Raw genomic sequence first — 13,075 nt, 5'->3', positions numbered from 1 at the left:
TCAATCGGCTCTACAAACACTATTACGGCGCGGGCTCAAATGGTTATGGGCGCTCGAAAAACTGCGCGCTTCATTCGCCTGCCCTTTTCGAAAATTTCTTCCGAGTTGAAATCAGCTCGGAAACCAAACACCATATTTCATGCTCAGCGGCGCCTCCCTGCGGCACATTGGAATGATCAGGCCATTTGGACGCTTGCCCGTTGACATAGCGCGGATATATTCTTATATATACTATGCTGCGTTATTATAGGTATCCGTATCTTACGTTCCACTTAAATTGGGGAGGTAGCCACTTTCACGATGTGCAGGATTCGCCGTTTGATGCTTTTGTTTTTGCCAGTCTTGGCCCAGCCGTAAGTCTACATCGAGATCGAGGGAGAAAAACGTCTTCTATCTTCTTTTTGACATCGCACAGCCATAGTGGTAGCATTAGCATGCCACGTTGGGCTTCCCAGTGTTCAGATATTAGAAACTGGGAACTCAGCGAGCGACCGCTCCAAATCACACCAAACACTCTTAAGAAAACGGTGTACTTAGGAGTCCCCTCACTGAAGGGAGTGAGGAGACTCCCTTTTGAGAGCAATTGTACTATCCTCAAGGGGAGTGATATATGTGGCAAGGAAGGGAGTTAAAGTACACCCTCTTTTTTAAGAGTGAAGCAATCATCTACAATTAATACGTAAACTCTCGTCCCAAAAGAAGCAAGAGGAACCAACCTTCCTCAATCCCTTCTTTTTTCTTTACTCCCTAACGTGTGAGCCGTGAAAGATAAATAAATAAATAAAAACTTCCTCATACTGCCTTATATACATACTCATTTTTACCTAAAACCTCACTGGAATGGAATCGCCTCCCGGGTCACATTACCTCCATCACTGACGATACACAGTTCAGAAAACTGCTTCACGACCACTTGAATGCAGCGTAAGGTTATTTAAGCTTTACATACTGATCTGATTGTCCACCAGTGATACTATCTATGCTCGTGTTTTTGGTCCGTTTGTTGTTGTTTATTTTGTTTATTTTATTTTTATTTTATTCCACATTGTTCCTGCTTTGTTTAAAGCCCCTCCCCTCTTTAATGCTGTAGCCCTGAGGGTAAATAAATAAATATACTGCTTCAGTTCTTTCATTTCCTGGGCACACACTGTGCCGTACGATTTCGAAAACAACGCTCTTGCGACGTGTTTGCACAGGATCATTCGAGAGACGTGCACTCACATACTAATTAGCTCGCAGGCTCACTTCAGTAACAGTACTTAAGTCTCCCGCATTCATTTCTTTCGGAACAGATTGAGCACTCATTGCCTTGTATCTGGATTAACGAGTAATCCGGGAGAGATCCACTCATGGGAGCTCGCTTATATACTGTGTGACAACCCTCGATTCAACCGTGTTTCCATTATCCAGCACTGCACATCTTACCGGTAATTGTTGGAATCTGAAACTTAAGTAATACTTTGCTTTCTTCTCGCTCGTCCTCTTAGTGTATAATGTTTGTGTGCGTGTATAAAACGTGAAAAGAGGATCGAATACGTGCATGAAGTAGCGAAACAGGATGCACACACAAAACGTTTCTCTCCAGAGGACTCTTGTTTGACACAGACATCGATCCAGAAATCTGCTGGCGAAACCATGCACCATCCCGAGCATGCTGGTCCTGCGCAATCTATAATAATAATAATAATGTTTTATTGGTGCCCAAGAACGGTCGTGACGACCCTAATGTTGGCGCACACAAATACAATACAATGCAGTACAAATAGACACAATATACATACAAATACAGTAATACAATATGCACTAACAACAAAACACGATCTACACGGTCACACACACAAAAACAAAAACAAAAGAGACTGTACATGAAGAAAAGAAAAAAAAAATACATGACTTGAATTGAAAATGAGAAACGAGCACACGCACATTGTAATGTGAGAAACACATGCAATCGCACTGCAACAAAAGGGAAATTTTTAATCCGTCCAAATCCAACTCCAAAAGGGAAATCATCTGAAAAAGTGAGTTCGACCATAGAGAATGAGTTCGACCATATATTTTTTACCGTCTTAAGCCGAGAAACATGGGCGGATCTTTTGCAGCGTTTGCAGATAGTGAGAGATGATGATGGAGATGAGGATTCAGGTGATCAAAGCAGGGTGGAGAGGCCTGTTGATGACAGGAAATCCCAAAGGTGACGGAGACCTTGGTGGATATGAACGCTACTGGACCATGGGCCCAGCAATTTACTTTAATGATGTAGGTATACGAAAGCTGTGGAACGAATCGCATGTCGTGTGATATCGACTGCTTACGTGGTGGCGGTGGCGATGGTGATAGGGCTCGCCGTTGTCGGCCTCACACAGGTGGGCAACGTCTCGACTAAAACGCTCTGGGGAATGTGCCTGGAGGCCACTTACGTGACAGCCGGCCAAGAGGCAGTTTAGAGCAATCAGGAAAGACTATATGGTCACTTCGAGGTTGGACCGTGATGACATATCATGTGACGGACAATGTAGTATTCCCTTCCCATCATTGCCACACAAATACGCGACTCACTAAGCACACCTCAGAGTTCTCTAACTATATGAACGGAGCACAACAGCTCGTTAGCACGAACGACATCGGCAATGGCCGGAATACCGTATCCAAAAATGAGTGAATCATTACGCAAACTACACTTGGACAGGGTGGACAGACGTTGCCCATGCTTTGCCTCTGAAAGTCTCTGGAGCACCTTCCCTTTCCAAGCACGCGGGAAGGAAGGGTGGTTTAACAAGGCGAACAACAGTGAGATCTAGTCCGCCTGCAACGAGGGCGGCTCTTGAGGCTCATTTGTGTCGCTTATAAAAGATGCTTAATCACGTTCGCGAGGGGAAGCTCCTGCTAGAGTGCGACGCGAGGACTGCGCAGTTGGGTCCCTCTTTGGCCAGATCGATATCCCGGACGAGCTTTGTCTGAGTTCAAGTGCTATACGTACTCCCATGTGTGCATCGTCTTGCGGAAGACCTTAGTACTGCTATGGAGTAAAAGATTTTCTCTCTTAATGCGACGCGTGTAAAACAGATGGCCTTCCGGTAGGCGAACTCGCAGGCGAGCTATCTGTCACGCAGTATTGTTCAATTGTCCAGGGTGGCGATCAATATCCCTGTTGAGAAACTCATGTTAACAAGGAGCGAGCTTCTTTTCAGAGGAATATTTTGTGAAACATAAGTGCGGGCGACGGGAGGGCAAGGGCGCAGGCTAGCTTGTACATAGATGAACGATGGGAACCGGGAGGCACGGGCAGAAAAGGACCGACACAACAGAGATTCTCAAACACAGCAGTTTATTACGACAAACTCATCACTGAATACCCGAAAACCTCTGAGGGGGCAGGAGGGTAACAGGAGACGGTTTGATTACACAATTCCTGTGGTTGGCAGTTTCAAGAGACTCTTCGAGTAATCGCCTCCGTGTGTTCCTTTCCTTGGAAAGCACCTTTGTTTCATTGAAAATGGCGCAGGGTGTTACAATGATGAAATTTCTTAACACTCATGTGTCTTATACGACTTCTTCATCTTTAACGCAATACAGTGAACCCTCGTTATTATGACCATGGTCGTTCCTGAAAATTTTGGTCATAATGCAGAATTGTCATATTAACGGGGGGGATTTGCAGAGCTTTCACTGCGTTGTTCCCCAGGAGTATGGTCGTAAAGCGCGTATGTCAGGTTATCAGGGGTCATATTAATGAGGGTTCACTGTAATCTAGTTTTCGTTGCAAGACATATGTTGCTTTCTCTTCTCCATTTTTGGGGGAGGAGGGTTGGCTGTCCTCCGAAATGAAATGCAAGGAATTATATCAGTATGCACGTACAGTATGCGTGCAATGACTCATCATTTCTTCTATTGCTTTTTCGTTTGCAGGACTGGGAGACAATTGGGGATCTTGTCCTCCAAACCCTAGTCCTCGAGATGGTGCAATCAAGGAACTCGGTTCTCACCTCCTACAGGTGAGATGTCGCTTATAACCCTAGCCACAGTATACCCCGTTCGCACCTTCTCAAATGTTTGCTGGTAACTATACGTGTGTCTCTCGTCGGAATCAGCACAAAATATCTAATGGTCACCGCCTTGTTACTTCTTAACATCAGACGCTGGACGGATTCGTGTTCGTTGTAGCTCCCGACGGCAAGATAATGTACATCTCCGAGACTGCGTCTGTGCACCTTGGCCTTTCACAGGTCAGCTTCTATATTCTACGCCCTCGCAAAGACAAATTCGTCGCAGACGCGATGTCATCCCGGTTATGTTTCTTTTTTTTTTTTTTTTTACTTTTCAGGTGGAGTTGACAGGCAACAGCATCTACGAGTACATCCATCCAGCCGATCATGACGAAATGACAGCTGTCCTGACGTTGCAGAGTTCCCTTCCACACCCTCACGGAGCACAAGGTTGTCAGAACTACTTTTATTGCGTACGGTGTGTGCATGAGATAAGTCGCGTGCCCTCCCATCCTAATTAGAAGACATTTTCTTGCTTTCCATACCGTCCTTGTAGACTTCGAAGTGGATCGATCATTCTTCTTGCGAATGAAGTGTGTGCTAGCCAAACGCAATGCCGGACTCACAACAGGAGGGTACAAGGTGGGCATCTAGTCCTAAGGTCTACTCACTCTGCTTACGTGCGGCCTTCTGTTGTCGCTTAGGTAATCCACTGCAGCGGGTACGTGAAGGTAAAGCATTTCTCCATGGACGTGGCGCCCTATGACGGCTGCTACCAGAACCTCGGCCTTGTTGCTGTGGGCCACTCATTGCCACCTTCGGCCATAACCGAGATCAAGATGTACGCCAATATGTTCATGTTCCGAGCATCCTTAGACCTCAAGCTCATCTTTCTTGATGCCAGGTACGTACATGACGTGAGAGCATGTTCAGAATCAATACAGTAAAAACAACCGCGTTGCAGACTGACCTCGCTGTGCCGTGCGAAAGACGCGTTTGCAGCCAGAGATTTAAGCCTAAAGCCAGCCTAAAGTATTTAAACCGGAACTACATTTTTACTATGCAGCTATGCTATGCTAGTGGTAAATGCCCCGTTGAAAGCCGGAGCCACAGCAAGTTTTTGAAGCATTTACCCGGTATTCTCCTATATAGCGGAACGGTATATAATAAACCAGTGCGCGTGGTAGGTCTTGATACACCCTGTTCCCAAGTCATAGAAGGAAAGATATGGAAAAATATGGATGTGTTGGCCTGTTCCGTAACCCGGTAAATTCACTCATGGTGGCCGTCACGGACCTCATTCGCATCACGGAGAACGATGTGATGTTGAGTGATATTGGATGGAATGTTGGAGTTGATGCTGAATGATGACCGATGATGTGACACGATTCTGCAATTAAAGCCAACTGAATTAGGTGTTTTTGAAGTTGAAGTCTAATGACCTGTTTTAAGTCGGATGACCTGTTGGCTTTGTCAAGGTATCTGTAAAAATCCGCGTTTCTTCCCGTAGCTTTCCATAGCTTCCAGAGTCAGTTGTCTTAGAGCTCTCATGCAGAATGTGACCTGTAAAAAAAGAAGAAAAAAAACAGAGGCAGATACATCGGGGTCAGCTTCAGCCTTGCTGGTAATTCTGTAGGCCCTTGTCACAGTCCCATTCAACGCCGATTGGGTCTTCAGCTATTTATGGAGCTCTTGACGACCACCGGTGTTGGTCTACAGAAGATATAGTCGCACTTTTCCTACCTATAAGGACACTTCGATCGATTTGTGACTCATTCCAACTTCGTTCCCATCGTGCCACTCACCTAGTCTTTGACATGTAATCGCGTATATAGGGTACGGCAGCTTCAGCGCCCCATGCCATTGTCATCATGTTTGGTATGGTTCGAAAAAGAATAAAAATATGGAGAGGTTGACTCCACTCATTGGGCTTGCTACTCCACGCTTATGGGTAGAGGGTTCCAAGGGTGTGTGTTCCAGTGTTCCAGAGTTGGAGCAGAATGAAACGCCATTATGTGTTTATCGTTACTCTGGTTGTTGTCTGAAATATGTGCGGCATATCGAGCAACAGAAAAAAAAAAGAAGAAAAAGAAGAAGACATAGATGGTTGAACTGTTTTTATTCGTATATTCATTGATCAATCTCACCCCACGAAAAGCAGATGAAAGCCGGCTTTTCAAGCAAGTTCACATACGTTGTCTCTATCCACTTTCTATGTCCAGAGTTGCACCCCTCACGGGATATGAACCACAGGATCTAATCGAGAAGACACTCTACCATTACATCCACGGGTGCGACTGCCTGCACATGCGGTTTTCGCATCACACATGTAGGTTTTTTTTTTTTTAATACGAACAATTTACATTTAAGCAGTATATTAAAGAACACTGACAGAAAGTCCCTCACCTATTTCGCAGTGCTTCTAAAGGGCCAGGTTACTACCAAGTATTACCGATTCCTTTCCAAAGATGGAGGATGGGTTTGGATGCAAAGCTACGCTACCATCGTCCACAACAGCCGTTCGTCTCGGCCGCACTGCATAGTCAGCGTGAACTACGTTCTCAGGTTCGCTACTATACTGTTTTGCATTCGTACTAACTGTACATTTCTGCGATTTCAATGTGGCTTTGTTCCCCTACAGTGAGCTTGAAGTACAACACCTCCAACTGCACTTGGACCAAGTCGGATCCAATACCGAATCCACAACCTACCGCAACACCGACCAACCACCTGCACAATCACTCTCAGCCAAACAATCAGGAGGCAAGAACAGGACGACCAAGAACAAGAGCAGACGGTCGCCTTACTACTGTAGTCCTTCAAACGACATCGCGAACGAATACAACAATAACGAACATGTTTACGAACCTAACAACACGGTAGCCCTTTCCCTCCCCGGCTACATAGCCGCAGCTTTCCCCGAAGACAGGTGGAACGGTGCTCGAATCAATACCGCCTACCCAATCCCGTCCGAAGGCGTGTACTATCACCAACCGAAGCCAGGCTACTGCATACCTGCAGAAGAACGGTACCTCACCCGAACTGATATAGGCAATTTCCCTGGTTACGGCGACTGTGGTGCTCTGTCTGAACCAGGCGCCGAGCCCGTGGAAGGTGGCCTGAACGGAGCGATGTCGTCACGACCGCTGATGCAATGCGATATACCTGCATACTCGATCCACGACGCACTCTCCTCTTGCTCCAGGAGCAGCAGCAGTGCGCAGGAGTTCGCGGCCAGTCCGAGCAATCCCATCCTCCAGCCTAGGCCGTACAGCAATCACTCAGATTCCACCATGTCGGAATCGGACCTGGAAGGTTTCCACAATCTTCAGCACGCGAACCTCGCTCGTCCCGTGGATCCCGGTAAAGGAAGTCTGCCGCCAGGATCTTCTTCCCCAACGAGTAAATCTAGTTCTTCCACCCCGAATTCTGTGGCTGGAAAGTCCGGTGAAAAAACCAGCAGCGACCCGAGTGCCTTACCTGTGGGAAATTATAAATCCGTTATCATTAGCTCCCCTACCTCCCTAGAAGAAACGCTAACCACGAACGATGCTAGATCAGCCGTGTACGATCACCATTCGCCCAGGAAAGCGAGCGTCTGCGACGCACACTTCTACGACAATCTGGAGGGGCCCATGGACATGTACAGTTTTTACGCCGGCCACCGACTGCTTCCTCAGGAGGGTGCTGTGTACGACGACGGCAAGTACTTGATGTGTCCCGCGACTCAAGCCGACAAGAACGCGTGTCCCATGAATGGTTTTCAGAGTATGACAGACCTTTCCCGAAATTCGATCTCCCCGACGAGTAGGCAGCCCGGATACACGAGTGTCATTGTAGATGCCCAACAATATCAAATGTCCAACGGGTACGTGCACTGATATTAGTGACAGCAATCGCGGAATCTGCACGTTACTCAAGCCGGCTTTGAAGAATAGTGTTTCCGGAGCTGGGCGCGCCCCCTGGACCAGGAGACGTGTCATCTCTGGCGTCGCCGTTGTCATCTGCACCTACCTCAGCGGCGTGTCTCAATATTTCCGACACCGGCCTTCGCTGTATCAAGAGAAAAGAGAAGAGATTCTGTGTGGAAGCACAAGTGGGAGCACGTAGTACATGGCTCAGTCAAACGTAGAGATCTTGATAGAAAACTCGAGAGATTGGTTTTAGTATAAAAAAAATAATGCCTAGAGAGAGCTTCACCTTTGAGTGTCGCATTATCTATTGTAAAGTTGTGTTAGTAATATATTGAACCTTACAAAGCGTTTACCTTGCCCTTTCCATTTTTTCGTCGTTGCTGGAGCGTTGACGAATAAAAATGACAGGAAAGGGCTTTTAGCATGCTAAAATTCATTCTTGTTGTCTTTTTACGTGGACCCACCCACTCCAAATACAAACATGTCTCTCTCTCGCGACAAATCCACTGAAATAGTACTGTCAAACTAATTACTCTAAATATACTGTATAGAGTACGGTCAGTGAGGTAAGTGATACAATAGGTGCCATATTGTTTTCGCACCCTTTAATACCATTGACGAAGCCACATGTCAAATTGACAGCGAAGCTGTAGCCAAAGCCAGGACACTGTTGTGTTGGTACATATTCATATTTGTGAAGGAGTGAAGAAACATGACAAAGGGATGGTCCCCTCCAAATGCACCACCTCCCATGCTAAGACGAAGCCGCCGTACAGGTAAATATATACAGATGCTTTAATGTGAACTAACTGAATGTACAAAGTGTTTCTGCATAGACCTTGCCTTCGTAAAAAAAACACACGCCGCTGTCTGGCATTTCCCGACGACCATTTTTACTAATTTGTCGCTGACGCGAGTTATTCACTTCGCGGATTCTCACCGGGTTCAGTGGTGAACGCTTCAACGCAACGCTGGGCCTTCAATATCGGCCCGATATAGTACACCATGGGATGTCCGTATCTCATGCACACCACGTTTTGTTTAGGAAACCGAAGTATAGCGATAACAATTTGTTTGGTAGGGCAGGTTTTACGAAGGGATTGCGAAGTATACGGTTAATTGGGATTCTGATGTATACTACACCCAATAAGCCAGGTAAATGAAATTATGCCAGGGTGGCGCTTCACGCCATTATTTGCAAAATATTAATATTCTCTAACGCGGAAAGTTGGGTCCTGCGTGCCATTCATTCTATACCCTTGTTTTGTCTGGCCACTGCTGTTCTACCACCATGATATTAATCTTCAATGTTCACGCAAGATGGATAGATATAGAGATAATATATCGAGCAGGGTCTCTGGACATTTTAGCGTGGAATCGCCCGACTGCTTTATGTCATACATGCGTAAGCGGCATAGTGCTACATATCCCTGTCAGCTTTGGCATACTAAAGCTCTGTGTCGTCAGTAACGGCAAACGCATGCGCTATATTGGTTGTACAAACTTCTAAGTGAGAGAATAGAGTCAACACATATAGCCATTGCCTCTGAAATTCAATAGTGTTTACTGGCATACTCACCCAAAGTGTTAGGGCAGACTTGCATCAAACGGCGATGAATGAAGAATGCGGTAAACACCCACGATAACCAGACTTTTCAGTTAAGACAAAAAAAGGTTTTACGTTTCACGCGTCCAGCACTGTCATGCTTCCCCTTCTTCGCCCACTCGCGTCAAAACAATTCCTAATGAAGCTACAGCCTCGTGTCCAAAATAAATAAATAAAAAGTAACGAAAGAACTCCGACACCTGCGCTTTGTATTCCGTTACATTCTCCTTGTGGGGGCGTCTCTGCACTAAACGGACTGATCCACGGCACCGGCGAAAGCAGTCGCCGTTGACGGATCGCAACCATCGCTCACCCTTCGACTGACACCTGTGGTGACCCCCTGGCTTGACCCACGTTCCTTTTGGGCCCCTTGTTTCTTTCTCTGCCAAAAGGTTGCCGTGGGAAAAGGTGCTCCTGACATGGCTCCAATTTCCAACCACACCCAGGCCTGTAACACACCGGCGCTTCTATAGTTGTATTCGCTCGAACGCAAGTGTGATGGAGCCCGATATTTGTTGTTTCAGGGGGGGCAGGTCACCGCAGAAGCGAAAACTAAACACGACTTCGCCGGGATTTTTCTTTTCTCCTTTTCTTTTTTACCACGCGTATTTAGATGGTGCACGAGTGTATCTTGAGGTCTCGACTCTTGTCTGCGGTCGTTGTTCGCCAACGAAGGCCGTGATTGATGAGGTAACAAGGCATTTATTTTCGATAATGCCGCATTACTGATGCGCGAATACGGTAAATACCCTTTAGTTTCGCGACCCAAATTTTTCGCGGATCGAGCATGGGCCACTAAATTAGCGGATTCTGGGTGCTACAATTCGTGGCGTGATTGGCTTACTTCATGATAAGCCCAAGATTGTCCGCCGTATAGCGCATTCGATATAAGCCGCATTGTGCATTACTTGTGGCTCAGATGCTTACCAGTAACCTGCGCAAGGGAGTGTGAAAATAAACGACGTAAGTAACGAGAATTGGCCGAATTGGCCTTGAATTGTGAAAATAAATTTCTCAATTGCGAAATAACTTTTGAAGTGTCAACTCTCTTGATTCTTGATAGAAATTTTCGCTTGCCCTTAATATTCTGGAATTTCTGAATTCACGAAAATTCTGGGAAGCTTGCGAGTTTGTGCTCCGTGATACAAGCACGTATTAACTTTCATACTACGCTCTAAAAAAAGAAAAAAGAACGAGTTAAACGGGGAGTAACTGCAGCTTCTAGTCCCCTAGATTGCAATTACTCCCCATTTTACTCCCCCTAACCCCATAATTTACTCCGCAGGATTGCAAATAGTCACTGAACTTCGCGAATGGTCTCCGGAATGCAACAGTCTACGTAAATATGTGCTCCTTGTGAATTTGACGCAGTAAGACTGTACGCATGAGTTATCAATTTTCCACTCATACAGAGGAAAAAATCGTTAGAGGTTCGTTCTTGCGAAATTTTGCTCTATATGCACGTCGCAAAATATGTCACTCGACATATCACGGTTGACGGTTTAATTCGAGGTATTTTCATTCATAGTCACGAATTATGTACGTGGGACTGTTAGAACAGAATGCACTCACCACTCTGCGACATTCAGTTAGTCCCACGCATTTACTCCAGAAATTGATCATTTTTTGTGGCAGTGCATTTAGTCCCCAAAAGGATTAAAATTGCTCTCTCTCTCTCTCTCTCTTTGCTTAGAGGGTATACCATCGTTCATTCACGCGAACAATTCTGAACGAAAAACTAAACAACGCGAAACAGAATGGGTAATATATTTCCGCGATTGTACGCATGGTATGGGCATAACGCGACCTCCCACGTATCGTGACACACGCCAGAGCGGATATTTTGTGGACCACCCTCCCTGCTGCGACGACCCTGATGCGAGGAAAGAAAAGCTTCAACGCAAGTCTTTCCTCAGGTGTGCGGGGAAGACATGAAAAGGTCATTCGATGATGCTCCCTGTGGTGCCGGCGTCTTATGATGTCCACGTGTTGTCAACTCATTCATCCTGAGTAGCGTGCATCAGGGATGGGATTATGTTCATATGCCCATCATATCGCGCGGCTGTCACATCCTTTATATCATTGCCTTATTCGTCTGTGAACCTGTGGCGCTGTTGTTCTCGCAGTCGTGGCGAGAATACGCACTTCCATCTGTCCTGTTCCACAGGGTGTTTCACGATTTTTTTTTCTTCCGCGTTTGCGCCGCGAAGCAACTGTGGCTATTAGCGACGTACAGGTGTGGACAGATGAAGAGGGGACAGCAGGAAGGAGTGAGGGACAGGGGAGTTAGTATGCGTCCTGGGCCGACTTCAGGGGAAACTGTGCCGATATTCGTCTGGAAAGTCTTCGGGAAAACCCAGGGAAAACCTCTGAGAGCACAGCCAGTGGTAGGATTCGAACCCACCACCTCCCAGTCTTCAGCACGACCTTGGCTATCACCAACGAGTGGGTTTTTGCGAGCCATGCCGCTGGTTTTCACGAAAAATTAGCTTTTTTTTTTTTAATGGTTCATCGTAGACCAAAAAGACAGACTGCATAGTGTTACTGGTGTGAGGATACTCAAACTATTTTTGTTTTATAATTAATTACCTAATTAAGTGAATTTAATTAGCCAGGTTTTTAAATTATGAGGATTAGAGCCAAAATGGCAATGAGAAAGTTGTACCGGGCGATACAACGACACGAAACCCGTTGATTGCAACTTTGTACCTCTAACGGATACCTTTTCTTCTTCTTTTTTTTTTTCGGCTCCACAGACTAACTTTCGGGTTTGCACAGACCCGGCGCGGGACTTATAACCTGCGGGACCTTTCGTATCGTTGTGTCACCCGCTACAACTTTGACATTTCGGCTCTAATACTTACAATTAAATAAAAAACTGACTAATTAATTTCACTTAATTAGTTTAGTAATTATAAAACAAAAATAGTTTGAGTATCCTAACACCACTGGTAACACTATGCAGTTCGTCTTTTTTGGTGTGCGATGAACTTTTTTTTTTAACTTTGGCTTATATTTTTCGTGAAACACCCGGAAACAACCGCGGAAAAGCGGTTATAACTGTGCAATTTCTTCAGTCCGTGGCATTGAGTGCAATCAACGTCAACTAGGTAAAAAAGCCCGATCGCATGACGTATAGTTAGGAGTTCGCCAATCACGACAGTGCTTTCGGTGGACGAAGCATGACGTAGTTAAGAGTCTGCCAATCACGACAGTGCTTTTGGTGGACGAAGCAATGGAGACGAACCACCATCAGCCACATAGGCATCCACTGGCAGGGAAGGGTAACGGACGTATTTTCGTTACCGTTTCCATTTTCGTTACTGCTATATTTTCGTTTCCGTTATCCGTTTCTGATACCAGCCTTTCAATTTCATTTCCGTTACTGTTTCCGGTAATGGAACGGCTGGCGGGAAGACAGCCAGTCCGGCTCTGTCAGCACGTTGTTTTGCCCAAGTGCTGCTTCAGTGTCACACGTACACACACGCGTAATTTCACGTCGTTGGGATGCGCACATCTTGCAAGATTTTTTAAAGAAATGTAGGAACATGTCTTCAGTATTCACTCAC

The 13,075-nt window shown here is 45.9% G+C and overlaps 1 protein-coding gene across 1 annotated transcript in view; it reads left to right on the top strand.

The window, feature by feature from the left end:
* Positions 1-8,250, top strand: part of LOC135401184 (single-minded homolog 2-like) — a 42,471-nt gene extending 34,221 nt beyond the window's left edge. Inside the window, exons 3-10 of the mRNA XM_064633437.1 lie at positions 3,910-3,995; positions 4,137-4,226; positions 4,325-4,436; positions 4,543-4,628; positions 4,691-4,890; positions 6,209-6,315; positions 6,404-6,551; positions 6,628-8,250. Of these exons, the coding sequence (XP_064489507.1) occupies positions 3,910-3,995; positions 4,137-4,226; positions 4,325-4,436; positions 4,543-4,628; positions 4,691-4,890; positions 6,209-6,315; positions 6,404-6,551; positions 6,628-7,867 (2,069 nt within the window). The 3' untranslated portion in view covers positions 7,868-8,250. The remainder of the gene's footprint in view (positions 1-3,909; positions 3,996-4,136; positions 4,227-4,324; positions 4,437-4,542; positions 4,629-4,690; positions 4,891-6,208; positions 6,316-6,403; positions 6,552-6,627) is intronic.
* The last annotated feature ends 4,825 nt before the right edge of the window (positions 8,251-13,075 follow it).

This window comes from Ornithodoros turicata, chromosome 7, assembly GCF_037126465.1.
Source record: "Ornithodoros turicata isolate Travis chromosome 7, ASM3712646v1, whole genome shotgun sequence".
NCBI classification, from domain to species: domain Eukaryota; kingdom Metazoa; phylum Arthropoda; class Arachnida; order Ixodida; family Argasidae; genus Ornithodoros; species Ornithodoros turicata.
This window is presented reverse-complemented; position numbering and strand designations above follow the sequence as displayed.